The 25,655-nt window shown below is 38.8% G+C and overlaps 1 protein-coding gene and 1 long non-coding RNA gene across 4 annotated transcripts in view; both read right to left on the reverse strand.

Annotated features, from left to right (window-relative positions):
• cntfr (ciliary neurotrophic factor receptor) overlaps positions 1 to 25,655 on the reverse strand; it is a 222,296-nt gene that overhangs the window by 18,754 nt on the left and 177,887 nt on the right. For all 3 annotated transcript variants that reach the window (XM_061062200.1, XM_061062199.1, XM_061062198.1), the window contains 3 exons: positions 20,231 to 20,348; positions 18,521 to 18,687; positions 9,339 to 9,502 (listed from right to left, as the gene is read on the reverse strand). In XM_061062200.1, the coding sequence (XP_060918183.1) occupies positions 9,339 to 9,502; positions 18,521 to 18,687; positions 20,231 to 20,348 (449 nt within the window). The remainder of the gene's footprint in view (positions 1 to 9,338; positions 9,503 to 18,520; positions 18,688 to 20,230; positions 20,349 to 25,655) is intronic.
• Positions 16,505 to 17,315, reverse strand: LOC132992718 (uncharacterized). The gene is made up of 2 exons (XR_009676361.1): positions 16,593 to 17,315; positions 16,505 to 16,551 (listed from the first exon to the last, which is right to left on the reverse strand). It is a non-coding gene; the product is annotated as an uncharacterized LOC132992718 (long non-coding RNA).

Genomic DNA, 25,655 nt, shown 5'->3' on the forward strand with positions numbered 1-25,655 from the left:
GGCTGATGAGAAACTAAAAGAGCGACTGGAAATATGGGGGAAAATAAAAAGGCAGAGAAAATAGAGAAAGAGAGATGCAAAAAGGAGCAAGCCAAAGAAAGAGGAAAAAGCAGAGACAGTTAGACATGGAGAGAATTGGCGTCGGTGGTCAGATCTAATCCAGTGAGCATGTCTGTTGTCCTGGAAAGGAAACCCAATTATATGGCACTTCCACTGGCCTGATGGCGCTCTGTGTGTAAGTGTGTGTATGTGCGTGCACTGAGAAGGTTGGTCTCATTAGGTTGACTGACAGCTCCCGTTTCTCCGCCGCGCACACACACATATCTATGCGCACACAGAAACGGCAAATCCAGGGGTAATTTCTCAGACAGTATTTCCCTCTGTGAAGCCCCAATTGCCATAGCAGCAATTACTGTAAAAGGAAGCTAAACCCCTAGCCAATCTAAAGTCCTGAACTAGACCTTGCACCCTTAAAAAGCATGTGGGGAGCTTTCAGCAACACTGAAGTGTAGGTGTCTCTGCATTAACTCTGGTTTATGCTGTCACACAGACATGTCCAAAATGTCAGACATGAAAGCGTTGTGAGGGATCAGAATCGAATCAGGATTCAACGCCTACAAATTTAACATACTCCAGCAAAGTTACACAAATGTACTTTTCCTCTGATGACAGCTCCTTGGAGAGGGATATGCACGCCCTTTTGAGCTTATTTGACATGTTTACTGTAACTTGTTGGTTTGTGGAGACTGTCATTCAAAAAATTAGAAAAATGACCCAAAATGATGAAACAATGATCATTTAATGTGATGTTTTTATGAAGTAAATAAAGACAGTGATGAAAACGATGTTGTAAAGAATGACATAAAGTTGACTCAAGCTACTTGGTTCTGTGACTTTTTTTTAAAGATTATATTACTATGGGGTGTTCAAGTGCTGGAAAGAAAGTCTGACGTCCAGGACTTCTAAGTGGCTGTCTAATTAATTGCTGTTTTAGGCAGATAATCAATCCCATAAGACAAATGACAAAGAGCATTAATTGTAATAGATTGCGCTGTGTAATAGGATGTCAGTTTGATAAGCTCTAAAAGCTGGAGAAAAAACATAAATTAAATGAAAGAAGATTGAATCCAATGAAAACAGTGAGCACTGTGTAATATTGTACTGGGGCTGAACAGGCTCACAATGATCATTTCTACTCAACGGTCTCCGAGGCAGTGCCCCCATTTGTGAGGAAGACTCAAACACAATCATTAATCTCTTACCCAAATCACCAGATAGACGTTTTCTAAAATACCCCCTGTTTCTGTAGGAAACAACACGGGGGGGGGCCCTTGTTGTTTCCTACAGAACTCTGCATGATAAAGATAAAGATGAAGCTGACAGACAGGCTGTGAAACTGCTGTAAGCCAGCTGAACCGCAGTTCTCCAAAGAGAGCTGTGCTGCCCAATGGCAGCTGGCACTGCTCATCACAAGTTGTTGCCTTTGGGCAAAAAAAAAAAAAGTTCCTTCATTTCTTTTAAAACATGTCTTAAAAAGTAGGTCATTGTTTGCACTTTTGGCACTTTAAATGCAACTTTTACTGACAATGTTTCCTTGGCAGAATTTGTTCAGGATAAGCTATTTTTCCCCATTCACGCTGGTTTCTTTTTGTTCAGCTATGGGACAAAATGATATAGATAACTGCAACTCTCTTCAGCCACTTAAAAACATTAAATAAATGTTGCATTACAGGAACTGTTTAGAATATCCTCCTGTGTTTTTCTTGGAAGAAGCCAGCCTTGTTTGTCAAATCTTAACAAGTGTTTTTGTCTTCCCTGTGGTCTCTGCAATGTTCATTCTATCAAAGATTTATTGGCCATGAGACATGAGCTCAGACAGTGATATCCAAACAGTGCATGTGTGTGTCCTCCTGACAGTGGATAAAAGAGTGTGTATGACAGCCCCAAGGATTGACATGATGATATAGGAATCAATAGAGGCAAAGGAGAGGGCAGTGCCTCCATTCATCTTCATTCACCCTTACAAAGCCGGACCTCTGAAGCACCATAAAAAGTAAACAATGACATATCCCAACTGCAACACACAGGACAGCTTTATATAAAATAATGTCAAACAGAAAGAACTACTCCCTCTATGTTGTTCTTGATTTCTGCTCCCTTCTCTTAAACTCCTATACCGATATTTTGTACTTTCCTTTTGGCTAAATTTTAACAAGAATTGTTTTGACATTAAGAGATTGACTTTATATATATTATTAGATGCTGATCACAGTATGCATCTCTGTATGTATGATTATGTAAATGTAAAAGACACAATTCAACTTTAATCTATTTTGACAGCAGCGCTAAATGATGGCGGCTTTCATATGTGACAGGATTGGATTTACCCTTTGTGTGTGTGTGTGTGTGTGTGTGTGTGTGTGTGTGTGTGTGTTAAAAATACGGGCTATGATAAATGATCTGTCGGTGGCAGTGTCCTTTAGATGGGATGTTTTTCCCCAAACAAGGTCTTAACATTTATCATGCTCGCCCACAGATACAAATGGATGGCTTGAGAGACGGATGGTTAGATAACCAGCGTAATGCATGGATGGAAGGACAGATGGATGGATGCATGGATGAATGGATGGAAGGATGGATGCATGGATGCATGGATGGAAGGATGGATGCATGGATGCATGGATGGAAGGATGGATGCATGGATGCATGGATGGAAGGATGGATGCATGGATGCATGGATGGATGGATGGATGCATGGATGGATGCTTAAGCCATCAAATTGCTGATGGGGGGAAAAGTGGTAGGTACTGGTAGAGAAGCATGTGGAAGTGAAAAAGAAAAAAGTAAGTGAAGAGATGAAGTGAGAATGGGAGATAAAATGAGGAGAAGGAGAGAATCATAGGCACTGTTTTACTTTCATTAATGTCAACGTCAGACTGAGTTGAAAAGCCTCGTATTCAGGGTCAACCTCTGCTTTTACTCTGCCATGAGAACAATGTTATTCAAAACATTACACAATACATGTGCACACAGCATACACGGCCATCGAAAATGAACAGAATCCAAAAGCATGGAGAAAGAATTACATAGGGACACACTTGCATAATCATTTACATACCGTTTTTGGCTGAAAATCTACTTACCATTACAAACATGCACACACACACACACACACACACACACACACACACACACACACACACATCACATACACATACACACATCACACACGCACGCACGCACGCACGCACGCACACACACACACACACACACACACACACACACACACACACACACACACACACACACACACATCACATACACATACACACTCACTCACACACACACACACACAGAGCTCCAGCTCAGTATTGATTCATCTAAGTGCTTGCAGGATGAAAATGAATTTTGGCAAACATAAAAAGAGCATTATGACATGGAAGGAGAGAGAGAGATAGACCATGTGTTGGAGGGAAAATAAAAGAGCGATAGGAAAGTGAAGCAATAATGACAAAGAAAGGAAGACATGGGGAGAGTGGGTGATGAGGGAGATACGTACAAAACAAGAGTGAAGGAAAATGATAGAGGGAGAAAAGGGACAAAGACAGTGAGGTGGGGGCGGGAGGGTACGGGAGATTGATGGCTGAGGGAGGATGCAGCATGTCAGACAGAAGGACAACAGAGAGAAAATGTGGGATAGAAATGAATGGAGGGCTATGTTGTGTTGGCCAAGCAGGCCGAGATTAAAGAAGAATCTCCAGCCCACCTCCCTTCCCTGCTCCCACTGATTAATAGTGTCGCTCTGTCTGTCTGAGTTTTCGTAGGTCTTACATCATAAACAGTCATCTTCGTACATTTCTACCTTCTATCGTGTATAAACACAGTATGTATGGCTTTGACATCCATTGGCAGCCTGTAGGAGGGCAATTATATGTAGATATTCTGTGTGGGTCTGTGAATATACCGCATTACAAAAGTTTTCTCAGGTAAAGTAATCGCCTAAAAACAGAAGACATGTTCTCCAGCACTGTATCATTATTTTAGAATATTTTCAATCACTCTAAAAAAATCAAGAGCAAGAAATTTAAAAGATAAGACAACAAAGTTGATCACTGCTTAACAATTTAGTTAATTTGGCCTGATGATTTAACATTCTTTAAAAAAAAAAATCCCTGGCATTGGAAAAAAGAATGTTTAAATCATCCACACACATATAGAATTACGGTTACGGTACTCTTGGGACTGTAATGATTTAATGAGATGAAGGTTTAGAATGCCTGTTTACATAATATGGATAATCTGTGACTGTGTGTTCATTGTTTTCACATGTACACTCGTACATATGCATGTAAGAGCACTTGGAAGCATTTCCATGTATATTAATCTTTATAATTGGAAGAAGGAGATTGGTTTGTGTGTACATGTGTCTTTGTCTCGATGCATATGATTATGTTTGAGTGTATCTGTATGGGCCTGTGCTCATTTCTGTCCGTGTGAAAATCTGCAAGGAAATGTGTGTGTTTTCAGTGGGCTGGAGTTCAGCATCATCCCCAAAGGGCAATTTACAGCAAAGCAGATGCAGTTTCATACCACGCAGAGAATGTTGAGCAATCTGAAATTGTTCTTATCACAGTAACTGGACCATTGCTTTAATTGCAGTAAGAGGTTGAATTCTGGCTCAGTGCAGGGAGTGCGAGGCTGAGATGGAAACGTCACAGCACATGGCCATGGGAAACAAAACAATCGACTGAACCTTTGCAAAGGATGCAGATTTATTCTCAAGTGGTCATTCTTTTTGCTTCTTTGTAATTAACTCTCCATTACTCAATAACAGTTCATGGCACAGACATAATGAGAAGTGCAAAGTCATGCAGGCACAGAAAAACATCTTTCCTACTGAGTGTCAGGAGACTGGCTGGCTGTCTTTATTATATTATATTTATGAATCATTCAAGATACGGCCTAAAGAAAAGGCATCATCATCTTTACTAAGTTACCCTTTTTTTATTACTCACTTGGTGGCAGGTAGTGTTTCAGAAGAAATCAGAGTATGGCAGCTGTGTTTATCTTGGGATTAAATATGATGAAATTTCCCCATGTACTACACACTGGAGGAATAAAACCATAGTTCTTCAACTGAGCTTGTTGAAATCAAATACCATTCCAGCTGGGCTTAAGGGACACAAAATCACAATTCACATTCAACAACATTGTTAAATTGTGCTGTTTAAGTAAAGCTGGCTGACATGGCTAAAGTCAAAACTCAAATTTCAAACCATTTCATTCTGACACTTGGATTTACTCTTTGTGGTCATGTCAGTTATTATATTTCACCATCCACTTCCAGATGTTCTGTCATTCCTTCATCCTGAACAACATGAACAATTTGTTCTTCCTTTAACGTGAAACACCAATATCAGTCGGCAAAACTGAGCAGTATCACGATGATATGATAACAGAGGCATGTGGTTGTAGTATTTTAAATTGTTTCTGAATTTCCAGTGTTGTGTCTTTAATGTGGTTTTTCAATGTGTTTGTGATTATATATAGCCTTGGCCTTGTCACCCTTGTGAAAGAGATTTTCAATCTCAATGTTGCCTCCTTAGTGCTTTCTTGTTGTTACTCTTGCTTCCCTCCCTACCTCTCATCTGCCATCCATTCCTCAGTGTTTTATGATCAAAGAATCTGTCTCAGGCTTATATAGATTATTAAACATTACATCTATTTTGAATGCAATAAGCACCTTCTTTCCCTCAATCCAATTCTTCATCAATCACCTTTGACACTCTATAGCTTAAGTCCAAATGTTCTCAGGTATCTAATGTGTATGTCATTATACTGCTTCTCTCTCTTTACTTCATCTACCAGAGTCTGCTATCCATTAACATTTTTCTCCTTATGTGATGCACTCCATCCATCTCAGCTTCAAACTTTCCCATATTTTCTCCTTCTGTCTGACTCTCCATCACTCTAAGTATCTGGGCCAGTCATCCCTTCATTCCTCACGAGGATGGATGGTTTCCTCTCAAGATCAGTCTGATCACACCAGCGCTTTCATTTCTGACTCAAAACATATTTCAAAATGTTACATGTGAAAGCCATTCTCACCCGGCTCTGTTGCATCTAACCACATTAAAGCTGATTTCCTCAGCAGTACAAACCACTTCAATTAGCATTCAACCTCTGGGGCTATAATTAATGAAGTATATATGGAGCCAATAAACAGTGTATCTTATTTTGGCAACCTCATTAAACTCCACTTAATGATTTATGTCACGGCTTGAAAGTGTTAAGCCCAAAAGTTTTTTGTTTTTTTTTCCCCAAGCAAAAACTGTAGTCTAGTACATGCAGTTAACTGTATATTCAGCTATCATGAACTCCAATAGCAGGCATGGACAAGCTGCCATAACTAGCTGAAATGACTGTTTACATTGTTTATGTTTCCCTCTCAAAGCAGCGCACACTCGATGTCTTCACAGGAATTTGAAAAGGGAAAGCTGGTTTATAATAAAATGATATCTAGAGAAATGTATGTCCTTATTTGCAGTACAAAGTCTATTCCACATAATGGATGACATCAAAGTAATGGCTAAAATCTAAATTCCCATTTAGATAAATGCTGTATATGTTTATATATTCATTTTGTGTATTCATGTTCAACTGTCATTGAGTTGGCTGATTTTGCCTTAATCCGTGGTTAGGTCAGATCTGTATATTTTAAGTTGACACAGAGTCTGAAGTGGTAGCAGAGTGCATGTAAGCCACATAAATGTGCTCATTTCAAAAGCCTTATAACTCAAGTGCAAACATAGGGTTATCTCTGCGACAGCCATCAATTAATCTTAAGATAGGTTGGCCTGTGGAGTCTTCAATTAATTTTGTGTCCCCCACTGACATAGGAAGATGCAGAAATGTATGATGTGAATGGGGCCATGCAGATGTGGACATCTGTATCATTTGTACTTAAATCACCCCCACAGTGTCCTTATTAGCTCCTATTGATTCTGTTATTTCCCCAACTGGGGAAAAGGCTGTCAGTAAGCACAACACCAGTCCTTATGATTTAATGAATGAATCTACAAGTAATAAGAAAATATACTTTGTGGGTTGCTGCTAATTTATATTTCTTACAAACTTGTTGCAATTACATCCATACATTGTTTGCATTAACTTAAAAGTGTAAAATTCAGACCAATTAAACACAACTTCCATTTTTAATTATGAGCAATGTAGCTATTAAGTATGTAGTATGGAGACTGACAAACACAGATTTGGCCCTGCTCTGAACCACACTACTGCAAGAACTTAAACCGTGCATGGCATTGAGGCATTCATCAAAGAACACTGCAAAAATAGAAAAATGTACCGTTTTCAGCTGTCATCAGCTGTATTTATGGAATTTGCTAATTATGTGTTCTTACCCAATCCAAATATTGACTTAAGGTTTCCCACCTTTCACGTAATGCACCAGTTCACATATTGATTGATTAGTGGTAAGGGCAAGAAGGGAACCTGAGAGGGTGTGTCAGAGTTAATTATTGAATAATTGACTTATACCGCAAAGATCTAAGGTGTTATTATAACAACCGTCATTCCCACTGTTCGTGTGTTGCTCTGTGTGTGTGTGCGTGTGTGTGTGGGAGAGGGGGGAGGGGAAGGCAAAAGAGAGAGAAACATATGCATGTACAGTATTATTAAAAGAAGTATGTCTTTACATATGTGATTGTAGCTTAAGGTACAGTGTGTATATAAAGGTTGCACATGTTTGGCCTTTAAAACATCACCATCACACATCTTCAGAGGACAAAATAATATTCACTTTGATCATTATGTTGAAAGACTCAACAACCCAAAGGCATACCAAATCTGAAGAGCAAATCTACACATTTGACAAGCAGGAGCCAGCTACATCTTATACCTGATTAGGCACTTGAGTAATTCAATTAATCATTTTAATAGCTGCACATAATTAATTCCAACTTTGTTTGAACTAGGGTAATAAAAAAAAGGAAAGTGATGCCAAAATAATTAAACCGAGTCCTCTGAAAATGATGGTCTGCACTGATATATCACTATGAATATACAGAACCAGTGGGGGAAAAAAACATCTAATAAACCAAAGAAAAAAGGGAAAGAAGGGAAATTAGAATGAAAAAAAAAAAAGAATACAAATGGAATAAAACATTGCTCTGAGTTGATGAATATGACAGAGGCACATTTGAGGTACAAAGAGGGATGGACTTAAGAGAACAGTGAGAAAGATAAAAAAAAAAGAAAGAAAAGGGGATCAGTTGATAATTCATGTCAGTGCATGTGTTTCCATTCCAGAAACCTTAGTTCCTAAAACAACACCTTTACAGACCATTGATGTGGATGATAATAATGATGCAATGTTAAACCTCTGCAGCTTTCATCCCAGGAATCCTATAGTGGACACATATGCTTTTACTATAGGAAGCCCCCCGAGGGAACTGAACCCACATGAAGTAGTCAGATACAGTAACATATACCAAAGAAGCTGAGCGATCATTTCTGTCTCTGAGGGGATCAAACTCAAACGTCTCCAGGTTGGACCCGTTTACCTAGAACTGCTTCTCAAAGCCATCTCCCCACATATCCTTTAAATCCTTCTATTTATTTCACAACTCATGATAAATCTAGATTTTACTTCAAAAAATGTCCAAAAGGAGTACAACAAAATATGATAGGAATTTTTTTTTTTGCCATTTTCTTTAAAGAAAATTATGCCACAGGGGAAACTTGGAAAATATGGATGGATTAAGGCCAACACCGCTTTGGGGAAAGAAACAAGATATAGTCACTTGAGGTTAGGAAATACTAGATAATGAATGATACTATAACAGGTGTTTGGCAATGTTGACTTACAGCTTTTGGTAATGGAGATGTATCTGGACAAATGTTCACTACCATTTATAACTGTCTCTTTCTTTGGCTTATGAAACACTCATTACAAATGTCAGCCAGATTTTTTTTTCAGAACTAGCTATGCTAATCATTAGTAAGAGGCTAATTCCAAATCACTGAGCTCCTTTAAATAAGGTGTGATTAATGTGCGTGTGTTCAGTTTTCACAGGAGTTAATTAGTAGGCTCAGACATATGATTTTATTGGCCCCATTGGATCAAACCTTGTTTTTATCTGACTCAGTCTTTTACTCCATCTTAACTGATTGTAAATCATACAGATGATCATAATAAGTGATTTTTCTCTGCATGAAATACTAATGGAGCTTAATATGTCCCATCTGCACTCAATGTTCTGAATCATGACCTCAAAGGAGAAATGCCTCGCACACACAGCAGCAGCAGCATTACTCACATGCTGCCACTGTTCCCGGATGAGTGGCCGGTATCGAAGGAAGTATTTCAGGGGGAAGTTGTCGATGTCAGGCCACGTGGCGGGGCTTTGCCAGGAAACCTCCAGCCTCCGAGCGTTGAAACGGATCGGAGTCGCCGTCACACGCTCTGGAGGGTCTGGTTTGACTGTTGGGTGACAAAAAAAACAAACAAGTTAAAGGGGGCATCCCATAGATTTAACACATAAAGGTCATCACACTTGTCAGGAAGAGTACTACTCAGACAGTTAAAGAAACTGCTAATGTCTTCTGTGGCTCTGGAGGGAGAATTCTGAAGAAAATAAACCGTGACAGTGTCACAATTATTTAAGATTTAAGGCGTATTCAGGCAAAACACACAAGTCCTTGTTATTTGTTCACTCTTAGTTCAAGCAATTGATCAAAGTTCAACACATTTGAACTTTTGCTGCAGCCTTGGATATCCAACTGAGCCATCTCAACACAGCTCATACATAATAATGGAACACAGACAGGCTTTTCTCCCATCTAAATGAGAATACGCCTTAAGGTTTGAAAATTCAAATATTTAACACAAAACATTGAAAGAACAAACAAAATTGTCTCATGAAAGATGCTATTCAGCACACTCCTGGGTTAGCTTGAATCACACCAGGAACTAAAAGTCGGCATATCCTAAGTCTCTAATACAAAGGTTTTAACCATTCTTTAGAAGTATTTTCTTTTCCCGTTTACTAATTATATAGAGGTGGAATGAGGGGAACATTTGTTAATTGACAGCAATATTAGGAAATGAGGACAAAGACGGACATTAGAGGGAGTTGTGACATATTTCAATATGAAAGATTATCAGTCCCTGATGAAAGGCGTGTGTGAATGGTGTGTGTCTGAATACATGTCCATTGAGGTAGACAGACAGAGAGCTTGAGAGTAGGATTTGGTGCTTTTCAGGACATATTGAATGACCAAGCCTTTGTTAGATCTTCCCCACCAGGGAACACACTGTCCTGCCACTTTAGCTATCCAAAGCAGATACACACAAAACATCACAAAAGGAAATGGATAGCAGCAATTATTATCTTAATGTCTGATAAAATAAATGCAGATGTAGCACCAGATGGTGAAAGTATCTCAGTTAAAAAAGCAACACAAGTACAAAGCATGCCAACAGACAGCACACAGGCTAGAAGACAAAGGAAGAAGCAAACATACAGAGATCTCTCTCAGTGTGACCTTCACAGAATAAATGATTATAAATATAAAAGAAAGATGAAGAAGGTAACACAGATAAAAGCACACACACAGCTTTCTCCCTTGAGAAAGAGATGTTAACTCATTGTGACCTTCTTCAAGTTAATCTAAGAAGAACGGAAAGGACAACGGATGGAGAGAATAGAAAAGAGCATAAAGACAGTGTGAAACCAAAGTCAGAGGAGACCACAGTTCAGAATTTCTCATCTTTGTCCACACCCGCTTTGTCCGACAGTGAATAACAGAGGGAAACATGTGCAAGCCCCGAATATAACAGAAATAAATCTGTATGGGTTGGGTGTCTCAACGGCTTCTAAAGTATTCATATCACTTGAGTATTAGCTTTGTGTTGCATGAGTAATGAACACATCCTTCTTTTGATGACCTGCGGGGGGCACCTGGAGCCTGACCAAGCACCGCTCTAAATACTAAAGTGGAAAGAAAGAGAGGATTTTCTCCTAACCGAGGAGTTTAAAATCCAATGAGACTATAGGGGTCTCTTCCTTAGCAGATCAAAACAGATTTCAAGGAAATAAAATTACGCTAACGTGCAGGACTGTCCAGGAACAGATCAAGAGTTTAAAAACGTAGGGCCTGATTCACCTAAAGGATTGCGCTTAACTAGCAAATTAGCAAATTTGAGAAAAATATAGCATGCAATCCACAAAGCACATGCAGAGGGTGAAATGCACACAAACTGCATTGCTTGCAGACAGCGTCCTGGGCGCGTCTGTCCCAATTACATGTATGTTAATAAGAGAATATTCAGAAAATCTGTGCAAAAATACCCCATTATATGCAAATGAGCCGTGTTGCGAATACCATTTAATTCATTAATACCAGCACTAATTACCACATGCAGTTACAGCGGTTCTATTTAACGTCATTGAGACATGTATATTAAATAAGCACATTTTCTCTGTCTCTGTCTCTCTCTCTCTCTCTCTCTCGCCGCTTATTCAATTAAACTCAAAAAGTGGGCACATTGCCTGGTGGTACCTGTGGCACAGTATTTCTAAGAGATGTCACACACAAACTTCAGGTTAAAAAATTCTGACATTGAATAACTTTAAAATAAATGATCTGTTAACGTGTGTAAATAGGAGTTTGACAGGATATATCGAGGGGTTAAATAAGTCTGGGGCTGTCAGCAACTCAAAACTTTATTTACATCTTTGGAGAGGTTTGCAGCACAAGGTTGTGAGTTTTTCTTCTTTATCAAAATGTCCTTGCTTGCTCCATTCATGGAGGAAGCTTTCTTCTAAACAGTGAAACTTGTTTTACATTTTTCAATTCTGGCATCAAAAGAAAGCCTGAAAAGGTTCCCGTCCTCTTCAAGTTCATCATTTTTATGTGGACAAAACGGCTACGTCGGCATGAGGAACTCATCCTGTGCAGAGTAGAGGTTCATACGTTTTTTCTCCACAATCATGTGCAAAACAAGAGAAAACGGCATGGAGCAGGACGACTTTATGGGCGTGTTTGAGCCTTAATGTCAATAGCACTTTGTGAATTTGACATTAAAACCAACTTTGATTTCACAAAACTCTGGCGACCCCATACATTCAAAACACACAGCTTTTAGCTAAACTTAATTTCTTTCCAGTATATGATATTTTTTATAATGTGTTGCACGTAAACATTTATTTTTAAACACCTTCCGGCTATTTAATGTACATTATTGTGGACAGAGGCAGAAATGCTAGGATGAGATTTCTGCTCAAAGTGAAACTCAAATGAATCATAAACGTATTTAGAAAGAAAAGGGCTAAGTAGTACAATATCAATTAGCATATTTTCTCTGTCTTTAGGTGTCCATTTCTGTGGGGGCGCAGGGGGACGTAGAAAAATAGTTATTTCTGTCTCTTTAGTATTCTTGTAAACATTTACACTTGAGCACATTTGGTGTTTAGAGACTGTGAGGAACACATGCATCCTTGGGTCATTTGATTAAGATTAGTTTTGTTTAAGATTTGCCAAGCTCAATTTAACATATTCTGCATTTCATTTGAATTTGATATTCATGATGGGACGAGGGAAAACTGTAGGATACACCTGATTTACATTCTGTGTGGCGCTTTATCTTTATGAAAAAAGGGACTCGGTTACATGTCTGTGGTGACTGTTATGTTAACATTAGTAAATGTGTCAGATTGACAGCTGTGTTACAATTGGCAGTGTTCTGTGTGTAATAATGCCTGTGACTTGAGAGTGTGAGAGAGGTTGGTTGTGTGTGTGCCGCCTGCTGGTGCATATGTGTGACTCTGTGTGCATGAGCATGGATGAGAGACAGACAGAGACCTTGGCTACGGCCCAAAGTAGCTTGTGTTCTGTTTGACAATAAAACCCATGCTAATCTGGATAAAGTCTTGTAGCATCATTGAGGCATAATGCTACAATATTTTTTTTTTACTGATCAATAATAAGACCTTTTAGGTCTTCAATTCCATGCTTGGGAATGCCTGCCTTTAGACATAGCAGATAGCCAGGGCAAATGAGACACAATTTTTGGAGCTATTAGTTTCTGCAATCCATTCTTAGTGAATTAAGAGTTTCCACAAAACTTACATAAACATCCCCAAGAATTAATTTAAAAAATGTCCGTCAAGTCATAAATTATTGTTGAATGAGATATCACAATGGGGATAAAGCCTTTTGCCCACTAATGAAAGCCCTTGCGATAGCAATTTCACAATCTGGCAACATTGAGTCTTTCCCAAGAAAGAACGTAGTCTTCCATCCCTCATCAGTTTATCTCAGCAGAGATGGTACATGGAGCTAACACAACGGACTTGTCCTTTGACTTACTTGTGTTTGAAGCAGCGTGCTGTTCTTGCAGTCTTTGGTTGCACTGCAAACAATTGGTCAACACGGCTGAGTTCTAAAAACGCCCCCGATAATTCTTAATGTGGGGGACAATGTGAGTAGATAATGACAGAATATGGTTGGCTACAAAAAGAAGAACAAAACATTCATAAAGGCATACTTTTAAGACATAGGGTTGATATGTTTGCCCATGCTTGACATTGGTGTGTTTGTCATGCCTCCCACAGCTCTGCTAAATCAAATTTGCATCCACATTACGGTTCCTCTTTCATCCTTTTAGTCCCATGTTGCAACAGTCACTCCAGCCCATTCTCACTCTTTGCAGGTGATGCAAGTGAAAAGATGTATGAAACATAAAAGTCTAATCTTTAAAACAGGTACTCGCAACAGTATTATATGCACCATCTGCTGAGAATGGAACAATCATTTGGGAGGGAGAGTGACTAATCTTTCTTGCTATAAGGGAAAAAAGACCTTTAAAGTCTTTCCTTGTGGCTATGGACTTGACTTGATTGCAGAAATCATGCAGTCAAGTAGAAAATACCTGCAAAGACTATGTCTTCATTAAGAATCCAATGTACCAATGTATGCCGGAATGCTGCTGTGAACATCTGATTACAGCTTTTGTAAAACCATTATTTTGTGTTATGTAGTAATTTCACTAAATGCATCCAGGTGTGACCTCATGATAAAAATGTCTGAGAAATGCTGCAGCTTTCAGTAGACCACTGGAGAATAAACCATATCCCCTTTCACATGAATGGGATTGTAACAAGAAAGAACACAAAACACTAAAAAGGGGAATCATTGTATAGTTCCACAGCAATGCAGGTGCAGGCATCTCACTGTGTACTTGAACAAATGGAACCAATCAAGGGAAGTATAGCATTTCTATCTTGTACTGAAATCTCAATAATTTAACACAAATTGTGAAAAGTGCTATAAAACTGTTATTGTTGTGTAAGTGCAGCACAAAGCTACATGATGCCTTTACTCTTTAAAAAGTAAAATCTTCAAACACAAAATGTGCTGTCAGAAAAGTAATCCAACCATTGATTATCTATCCCTCTTTTCCTGTTTGGGCTGGAGCATAGAACTGTCATTGGGCGAGAGGCAGGGTACACCCTGGACTGGTCGCCTGTCAATCACAGGGCTAACAACAAGTCACACCTAAGGGCAATTTAAAGCCACCAATTAACCAATAAACCAATGAACGAGCATGTCTTGGGAGTGTGGGTGGAAGCAGTAGTAGAGAGATCCCAGGCATGCATGGGGAGAACATGCAAACTCCATACAGAAAGGTCCTATCTGACTGGGATTCAAACCAGCTGTGAGGCAACAGCGCTAACCACTGAACCACTGTGCCGCCCAAGAGAAGTAATGCCACTGGTAAACTTAGTGGTCAAAATCTCAAACTGAAATCCAACATTAAAGCCTTTAAGTTTAAGTGCTACTATAGATGCAAAATCATTGTATGTGTCTGGGAAAGCTATGGTTTGTACATTTTAGTGATGATTATATAAAGCATTGCGGTGTTAGCTTGGCAGCTCAGATGACTCATTCCTCATTAACTCCCTCAACCAATATGACACAAAGTCTCACACAAAGCGTAGACTTTAACGCTGAGACTTTGATTGTCCCAAATCCGTGGCTTATGTTCAAAGATATATCAGGTAAAATGATTTCAACAAGCACATTAAAAACATCTCACATCTGTGCTACTATTCAAAGCAATGATAGATTACAGTTCTGAGATATACCAGACCCATAACCAAGACATCTGCCTGCCTGGCCTTTATCTTCTGACTAAACTACAATGTGGATCATTCTGAAGATCCTGGAAAAAAGTAAGAGGTCACAATATGACCTCCAACGTTCGGTGTGTATCATTTTGGAGCTCATATAATTCGGCTCTCTTGTGCCTTGGGGTTTTTGATGTACTGTAGGTTTAAACAATGCTCTTAAGGAATCCACTTTTCACTGAAAAAGTTGTACTTTTTATGCTTGGGTATGTCACTAATAAGTGCATTTCTTAGTAAATAAGCCTCAGAATCTCTGCCAAATGTAGTTGTGCTTCTATGTAGCAAGTGCTGACCTCTAACCTCCCTGACATAACAAACTATTTTTGGCAAAATAAAAAGCCTTGTGTAACAAAACACTTAGTCAGAGCAGTCTTGTCAACTTATTTGGTAATTTCAGGGAGAAAGATGGAGAGGGCTGTTATAAATAGAACCAGGGTGTTATTATTACATATTGAAGTATTTTTAACTGTGCTATTAACACCTTCACTTTGATTGACTGAACCCTTTTACTGGCTGCTGCTGGGACCTAGGAGCACAGAGTCACCTGTATTATATCCCTCCACTTTGTAAGTATTACCTGAAAGGATGACAGAAGTGAAAGACCATTTAATGGTGCTGATGAAAAGCTTGTGCAGCTACATTTACCCTTTTGGGATTAGGTCATAGTATATTAATTTTAATCACACTGAATGAGTAATGCAGTGCTGGATGACAGCAGCTGGACGGATGTCACAGTGGACTTGAAAAATAAAATCAACGTAAAAACGCTTTCACTATGGAAACCTTTACACCTAGAGAGCATCAGTGAGCGTTTGATCAGTTCGGAACTGGAAAGCTTTAAGTTATCATTTAATGAGTCTGGAGGCTTCTTGAGGGTTCTCTTTGTAACCGCACCCACAGCATGCACATGTGAGGACACACACACACACACACACACACACACACATACACACACACACACACACACACACACAGACACACACTATCTCATCTCATCTAATTTCAATCCAGTTTTGGTTGGATGAACAGGGACAGTTGAGAATCATCTTACTCCCACACAGAATTCAGAAGTGCACCAGGAAGCATGAAATTGTTTTATTTATTTACGATCTGCCTCGTTGTCCCTGATAATGAATGTGACTTACAAGTTAAAATGGCATGAGAAAGACTTTTAACAATGCAGCGAGGAGGGGTTGGGAGGTGTGGGAAGGCAAACAATAAAAACAGAAAAGTGACAAAAAGGGCGAAACAGAAAGGAAGAAGCTAGACGACTTACACAATTCAATTTTAAAAAATTAAGTGTTAAATCACTACGTCTACTTTTGGCCTTCTATGTGGCCTTTTTGATTAAAAAAAACAACTCTTCAACGTCAGATAGACTGTTATGTATGTTGTTCTTAAGTGTGAATTAAAAAAGTTTCAGATACCTTGAACTCTTGTTGAGAGCTTTTCGATTTAAAACCACCAGGTGATGGTGTCATTTTATTGTGATCAGTTATCCACAACAAAAACAAGTGATCATAAGGCAAAAGCAAGCTTAAGCCTCTTCAGGCCAACCACTTAATAAAGTCACCCATATGATTGATCAGAAAGGTGTCATACACTGTAAAACTATTGTGTAAATTCAGCTAACTAAAGAGAAAACAATTTAAAAGAAAATGTATTTTTTACAAATCAATGTGAAGAATTACAGTGTGGACAGGAGACATTTGTTGTATCATTTAAAATGTTATGTGAGAACATTTGGCTGATGAAAGACAAAAAGACAAAAAAAGGAGGAAGAAGGACATGAAGGCAAAAGAACAAAGTCACCAGAATAGCGTGCAGGACTGAAAGGGAAATCAAAGGGGAAGAAAGGAACAGTGGGGTATTTTGCTATCACCAATAGTTGAAGGATATTTCCTGAGCCAAGGCGCTAATCCGGCTAGCATTAGCATTTTCATGAGTCCTGTGTCCGGGGTTTGGCAGTTCATGTCACAGCCTCATTTGGTTACATATGTACACACACACACACACACACACACACACACACACACACACACACACACACACACACACACACACACACACACACTCTCAAACAAGAGAAGATTTTCTTTCCCCTCTCTCTCGCTCTCTCTCTCTCCTTTCAATACCCTCTCCATAGACACACTGCACACAAGTGCTGCAGCCTCATTGGTGCCTGTGTGTGTTTATGCGCCATGCACACCCATATCGCACTCTTAGCAATACAACAGAGCCGAGGACCGCTGGAAGCACTTCCCTTATCTATCAAAGTACTCCTCATTCCTTCTTTAAAATGAATTTCTCCTCTTCACTGCTTTCCAGTCTGAGTCACTCATGAATTCTAAGAGTCTTGCTGTTATTATGTGTCCTTCTGCAGCCAAATGAACAACAACTTCAGCAAACTGCATTTCTTTAAACTATTTACCACATAACCATGAAGGCTGGCTGTACTTTCAATAATAGCCAATGAAGGGACAAACTTTTAAAGGTGATGTTTTTTCTACATGGGTAGAAAAACATGGGTAAAAATGTGCTTGTATTGCAGATGGGTGTTTGTTTGTATCTGGCATTTTCACTGAGAAACCAGTGAATTCATTTGGGATAGTTATGTACTTTTAAGCCTCAATTAAATACTTCTAGTGCAGAAAAGGTTCAGATGTAGTTTTTTGTTTTATTGTCCAGTGACTGTGGAAGTGGCAGGGTTGCACAGTCAGTGGGTTTCTCGCTAATGGATTATGCTGTTGGTTAAAGAAAAGAAAGCTCTGCACTATCCTGTCAGCTGGGTTACATTTATTTGGCTGTTTCAATTTTCAATGTTCTTTGTCTTTCTGGCACTAAACATTTATTCAACGCATCTCAAAATTGAACAAGAAGTGAATAAAGTCAGTCATCTGTGGTCAAACAAACCCATTAAAGCTGCTCAACAGCTGGTATGCTCAAAAGGAGGCCTTGACACTCAAACATTTTGAAGGACAAAAAAAGGAACTTGAACTTAGATTTAAAAAGCATTCTTTGTGAAAAATGTTTTTTTTTTGCACTCTGAGGATACAATTCAAACGTTTTCAAAATGTCAGTGAGTTATCTTTTAAACCTTTGAACTCAAAATGAAACCATTTCATTTCAAGCAAATCATACAAAGACGGTAGTGCTTACAACATGCAATCTCTACAATGATAAGCCTGTTATTCAATATGTATCAAATTTGGTTGTAAACACAAAAAACTTACTCTACAATCAAAGTGTAGCAAAGAAGAATGGAGCAGGAGAACACCTGTAAGCATCATGGCATACAGCAGTCTTACCTATACTGGATTCTTCAAATACTATGGTGGTATAGGCTTTCCCCAAGGCATTGACTGCTGTCACATTAACTTTGTAGGGGAAGCTGGAAAAGACCTCAGGGAAACGTACACGACAGCGGTTCTTGTGGTCCGGATCTTTCTGCACTTCTAATGAACGGTGGTTATGTCTGGAGAACAGAAACACAGAGACAAGCTTTTTACACGTCTGTAAGGTCAAATGTTTTTTGTGCTTGAAAAATATTAAAACCGTTCTTTGATTGTGTAATTGTTTTTCCTTTTTTTTTCTCTTTTCTTTATAGACAGTCTGGACGATACATATATCAAAGAACATCATTTGAAATCCAATATTAAAACTGCTGACTATGCCTCCTGCTACCCAGACGAGGACAGCTTGGATTTGGGACATTGCCAGACTTGCGTTTTACTGTCTTACTTTATCTTTTGTACATTTTGGCTTCCAGGCAGACATGGGTCTTAACAACTTTATTTTGCATTTTCTTCAAGGCTAAAAGCACATTTGAATCAGGCACTTTATTTATCATGGAAGAAAGCCAGATGTCAGCAGCTACTAAAGACAACTACCATCCTATCCTTAGGGAAGAGAAGACCCAACTTCTCCGGAGAAAAGAAATACAAAACAGAAAAAACAGGTTAATATGATTACTGATTGATGCTCTGCTTATATGCTCTCTGCACACACACACAAACACACACACACACACACACACACACACACACACACTACCCTTACAGTAAGCCTTATTCTACACATATTTCTGTCTAGCTCTGCCTCTCTGTTTCTCTTCTCATTATTATTCACAGAACAGAATAGAATTGGTGTTACAACATTAATGAAGACGCTGTCCACCTGCTGTGATTTGAGCTGTGGGAGTGTGATCTGGGAATATCAAATAGAACGTGATGGAGAACGTCCTGCTGTGTCTTCATCCACACTCTGAGTATTTAAGATCTACCTACTGTTCAATCACACCTGGACATTAGAGGACAGGTAGAGATTGAGGGAAAACAAAATTACCTTGTTTTGTCTTCTTCTCTTTTTCTAATTTACATCCTATTTTGTTTTTGTTTTGTTAAAGTTGTGCAGTACCACTAAACTGTCTAAATGTGTTGTTTCTCTCTCTCTAATGTGTCATTTATAAGAAAATGAGTCATTATGGGTGATCTGGGTAAAAATGGTCTGGTTTGAAGAAACATCCATGGATGAGCTGGAACACATCATCAGTGATGCTCATCCTTGGATTTTTCTTATAAATACATGACAAAAAAATCTGTCATCTGTTTTTTTTTTTTACCCTGCATGCTCAATCAATTTTTGATTGTCTGTCAAACTGGCTTCTTCCTTGTTGGTCCTATCTATGTCCGGTCTGTAATGTAGCTATGGATGTACATACAACTATGTCTGCATTTATGATACCTAAAGTGATAATATCCTCATAAATAGTTCATCAGACTGAAACTATAAATATTTTTGACATGTCTGCTCAGATTTGATTAAACCACGACTAAGCATCCTTGTTCGAACCCTGTTTTTTTTTGTTTTTTTAAATGAGACACATAATAATAAAGTGCCAAATAAGTCAAGCCACTTGAAGGATCAAGCTCTTTGCAGGTCTTATGAATATGATAGTAAATGTTCGCACTTAGATGTGAATCCTTAAATTGCAACCAGAACAGAAAGAAAAGACTTACTGCACATCAACTTCAAAGGTAGTGGGGATGTAGGTGGTGTGCAGCTGATGCCAGCTGCAGTAGAAGCCTTTAGGGTAGGTGTTGGATCGACAGATGACTGTGGGTTCCAGAGGAGGAGCTAAAAATAGAATCAACAAGAGACAGGGGGCAGACAGTTAACTGATATGTACAACACAGTATGCATATTTTAAGAAATAGATATGGAGAAAACCAAGTAGCTGAGAGGGGGGGGGGGGGGGGGGGTAGAAATCAACATATCAGAGTAATACAGATCACATTCATCAAATGCACAGCAGCTGTGCCTAATTACACATTTCCTTAGTGAATAATTCATCCTTGATCAACTATTTCATTAAAAACGTCACTGCTACTCACTTTAAATTAAGTCGTGTTCTATGTTTAATAAGATAGGCTTTTAATTTGTTTAGTCATAATTGCCTCTGTTTTTTTTCTAATACAAATAAATTAAAATGAGATTCAAAGGGGATGAGTAATTAAAATGTGTATCTGTGTCTGTCCATACTGATACAACTTGTTTTATGTTTTATCCACATCCATTATATTCTCCAGAAACCTAATGCTCAGGAAGACCTCAAAGGGCCGGAAAATCTGCCATGTTTTGTCAGCATCAACACCAGATGTAATCCAATGTTCTAGTTTCATTCAGTGACTCAGCATGAGTAAATGTCTGCTTTCTCACATTTTCATTTCAGCAGTTTGTTCTCTTGTTGTCCATTGTGACTCATTTTTTAATTTGATCCGAAAAAGAAAATAATCTATTTGCATTTCCTTTTCCAGTTAGTGATCTTAAAACTGCATATGTGGTGCAAACAGTTCTTCCAGTTGTAGAATATCTGTGACCAAGGACAAGCAATGGCTAACATTCAATCTAAAAATATGATTGTAAAAAAAAAAAAAACGATAAAGGTGAAAAAAGGAGATCTGGAAACATTTGGGGACAGAGTGAGAGAAGTAAAGAAGTTGGAAGGAAACCTGCTGTGTGGAGAAAAGAAGGATATTTGAAGCAAAAGAAGAAGAATAAAAGAGGTTGGCCAGGAAAAGTGATGTTACGCCAACTCTGGCCTCCTCTGAGATTAGGGTCCTTTCTTCACAGCAAATCAGCCATGCACTTGTCTACCACTCCCTCTGTCTCCCCATAGCTTTGTACACTTGTATCCTCTTTAGCTCTGCTGTATGTAACTGTGACACAAACACAGATATAAACACAAATACAAATTCGATTTATTAAAAGGTCCCACTTGTGAGGCATTTTCTCTCCCCACAGTCACACTCACTTTATCTTCATCTATTCTATAAACTTTGATTTCATATATGGTTCTTTATTCACATGGACTGCTCCAACATGTTGATTTAGCGATTTATATGGGGCTGGCAATGAACGGTCATGATCATATATTGTAAATTTGCCAAATATATATTCTATTTTTACCATACATTACGGATTAATACTTAATTTCAGTACATCACAGCATTCGACAAAGTTGAATGGGTGGGATGGGTTTAACTAGAGCCTCTAACCCATTCAGTGTGTACATGGGAAAAACTGCATATGCTGCTCAGTTGATCCAACATAGCTCTCCCCAGTGGGAAAACTGATAGCTCTTCGTGTTTTTGCAGGCCATGGCTTCCAAGGTGTGGTCATAGGTTATAATTTTATAGAACAATATCACAAAGAAAGGATTATTACTTATTGTTGAGCAGTGTGGAGAAGAACATACTTTCAAATCATTGTTTTCCCCCAGAGGTTTGAAAAAGTTACAAGTTAAACTTAAGGGACAATGCTGGATCCTAGATTTGTAACCCTTTGGAAAGTCAGTGCAATAAACTATCCTTCAAGTATCTCTACTTTATAAGGTCTTAATGCTCTGAAAACACTCTGAAGAAGTATTTTTACCAAATTGGTAGACATTTGTTTTTTTGTGATGTGAGCCAATAAAACTAGTGAAATGTGTTTTGCCCTACTTATTTTGGAACTTGAGATGTGCTGCATCTATATATTTATTTATATATTTTTACATTTGCAACATAGGCTGAGCACTCTACTGAGAATCCTCATTGCTAAAGCATGATCCTGTGTGAGTAGCTCACTCAAGATGTGTTTGGTCAAAAACACACACACACACACACACACACACACACACACACACACACACACACACACACACACCTCCAAGCAAAATAGGCTTGATTGGCTGCTATGGGGTCATTTCACTGTCACACAAGATCAGCTGTGTTTAAGCAGTCACCATGGCAACTAATTAGCCTGTCAATAACGTCAGCAATGAGGTGCCGGAGACGACACCCAATCACACTCAATTAATCACAGAGACTAATTGGGGCCGTATCAATCAATTGGCTCCTCATCTGAGAGCTTCAGTCAAAGTCATGAACACACAATGTGGAAAACAAACACACCCACACAAACATTAGTTATCAGACCGCCAAACAAACACAATACACACACAATTTGTATTCTGATAGGCTTTGTAGAATTGGCCACAATCAATCAAACTAGCGCTTTAAGAACTCGGACAAAATACAAGTTTAACACTTACAACACAAGATCATGGGAAGAGAAGAAAGAGATGATCAAAACAGCAAATGAAAGAAGCAGATTTGTTGGACTTTTACAAGTTGGAATTGGATGAGCTCACACCAGTCATGTTTGTTTATGTCTCGAGAGTTTGATCTTTTATTTCAGTTCATTTTGCCTTGCATGAGTAGTGTCAAGTGTGGGTTGTTCTGATCTGACCTGATGATACTAAACAACCCTATAACAGAAGGGTTTGTGTGAACAAGGATAGAAATGTTGACAACCCGTCACGACTTAAAAGCCAGAGAGGACAAATGAAAAGTAAAAAAACAAACTGATGCTAATACAAGTTACAAAACCGTGCCCAGGGCAAAGTAGGTCCATGTGATTTTGAGAATAAGCCCTGCATTGCTTGTATAAACTAAGTACATGTTCATTTTTAATATAGTTAGACATGTCTTTACTGACAGGTCTTCATCATTATGGCTGTTTGAACCTGAATGAACATACAAAAGAAAACAATTTACTATGGATTGCAGAATTGTTTACAAGAAATACATTTGGCACTTACAATGAGAGAAATGCCAGAGGATGGATGGAGGACGGGGTCAGGGTAAGATTAGGACGGAAATCAACACAATGCAGGGAATACAGGGAGGATGGGAGAGAATACATGCATCTACAAGGGATCAATGTGTGGACAGATGAAAGATCTACATAAGGCAAGCAGAATTTAAAAAAAAAATCAAAAAAGATAGAAAATGAAAGGAGATGAGATACTGCAGCATTCTTTCATCATTCATCACTAATGTGCCTTTGAAAATTCAGCATGTATGCATGCACATGTTGAAAAAGCTATTGCTCAGCTGCTTCAACAACAATAAAAGTTCAAGAGCTTCCAATATATCTGATGAAAATAGAGGTGAAAACAGGCAGCCGCAAACAAAGCAACAGATGATGCACCTGTAGATGAAAAACAGAGAACAACAAACTGTATGAATATGGAAACAAACAGAGCAATAACTCAAATTAAAATGACACTTCACATGTTGTTCTTTTCTGTCAACCACTCGTGACACGTGACCTGAGCCAGCAGCAGAGAGGACACTGCTCATGAATAAATGTTATTTGTTATTAGTGGACTTTCATCACCTGGTTTGCATTGCTAAACACTGAATGTGATGTTGAAGATCCTCTTTTGTTCTCCTCATGAAACAGACACCTGAACGTGTGCACATGTGCACATGCACAAGTGCTTGTTGAGACTACATTTAAATGCTAATAGGTCGCGATCTGAACTTAATGAACACTGCAGCTCATTAATCATGAGACCCACTGTCGGTTAAACTTCAATTCAATCATTATTAGTATTTCTATCAATAATTAACAAATATGAACTAAAGCCACATTTTTAAATCCTAAAGATAAAAGGATCAATGTTGTGACAGTTTTGTACTCACTTTGCTCTCAACTCTCTCGACTCTCACTTGTGTCTTCGTACCCTCACTACTAGCCATACTTCCCCTTCTTCTCTCTCACTATTTTTCTAAACCTGTCACACAAAAATTTTGAGTCGTGCAAAAAGAGGATCTCTGTCACAAGAGGGCACACACTGACTCACACAAACACGGGCACACGCACAGAAATGTGACGAGGGACAATGACATCCAGTGGCCTGGTTGCTAGGCTGCAGATGCTGTAGTAATCACTATTTGGTTGTGTTAGCAGCCTCCCTGTTGCTTTGTGTGTCTGTGTGTGTGTGTGTTTATTTTTCTAAATGCACCCCTGTGTGTGTGCACATTAATGTCCTTTTTTGCTTGTGTGTGTTTGTAGTCGATTCTCTTGCTATGACAACAAGCATGAATGCCTTTTCTTTCCTTGCTCAAAATTCACTTTTTTTTTACAGCAGAATCTGGGCTTCTGAAATTTAGACTGGACCAACTTCGGCCTCCATGGAAGCACAAATAAATCCAACCTTCCTGGCTCAGATTTCCCATTCATGCTGTCCTTGACTCAAATTTTAGATTCATGGAATCAATTTGACAAACCCACAATCTTTACCAGACACCACTAAGTGTCAGAATAATAAAGTTAGGGAGTGGCAACAGCAAATCATGCATCTCCCTATCTGACTTATTATCAGCTATTAACTTCACTCAAAATCATGCTTTTCATATATTAAAAATCCTACTCTTCGGGGAAAAAGTAAATCCTCTTGGAGTCTGTGCTCTGAATGGCATAACTCATTTAGGCAGATGGCTTTGGTCTCCACGCCTTTCAGGCTGCCAAACGCTGGGTTTGCTGCATTTTAGATTAGCTTAGTCATGTGTCATGGGAGAATGAGGAATGTAAATAAAACTGTACGGCAAAGTCATAGAGGGGCAGAGACAGAGACGTTGTGGTGCCTTTCTGTCCAGACCAGCTGTCGTGGCAAAAAGTAATGTAATTGTGGTATAATATTTTTATCCGGTGCTCTGAAGCTATTCCAATGCATGAATGCACATGTGAGTGTAACTCTCACTGTATGAGATTTGTGTTTACTCCTATGTGCATTTTTATGTTTATGTACGTTTGTCTTCATCATAGATGGGGGCATGTCTTATTAAAAGTATGGATATGGGTGCCTAGTTATGGTGAATATCTCTTTCGAGGGCCCATCACTATGTGCATAGAGTTTCTTGTAAATAAGCTAAGTTTTGAAATTCTATAATTTAACATACAGGCTTAAAACTCAGAAGGGCAAACTTTGTGTCTCTATAGAATTTCTGGAGTGCTATATTATGTAGATATTTTGGTTTGTTGTGCTATGCTGCACACAGAAGGTCTCTGACTGTAACACACATAGTGCTGTTACGCCTCGCCTTGATAGAG

This window comes from Labrus mixtus, chromosome 17 (genome assembly GCF_963584025.1).
Source record: "Labrus mixtus chromosome 17, fLabMix1.1, whole genome shotgun sequence".
In the NCBI taxonomy this organism is placed as follows: domain Eukaryota; kingdom Metazoa; phylum Chordata; class Actinopteri; order Labriformes; family Labridae; genus Labrus; species Labrus mixtus.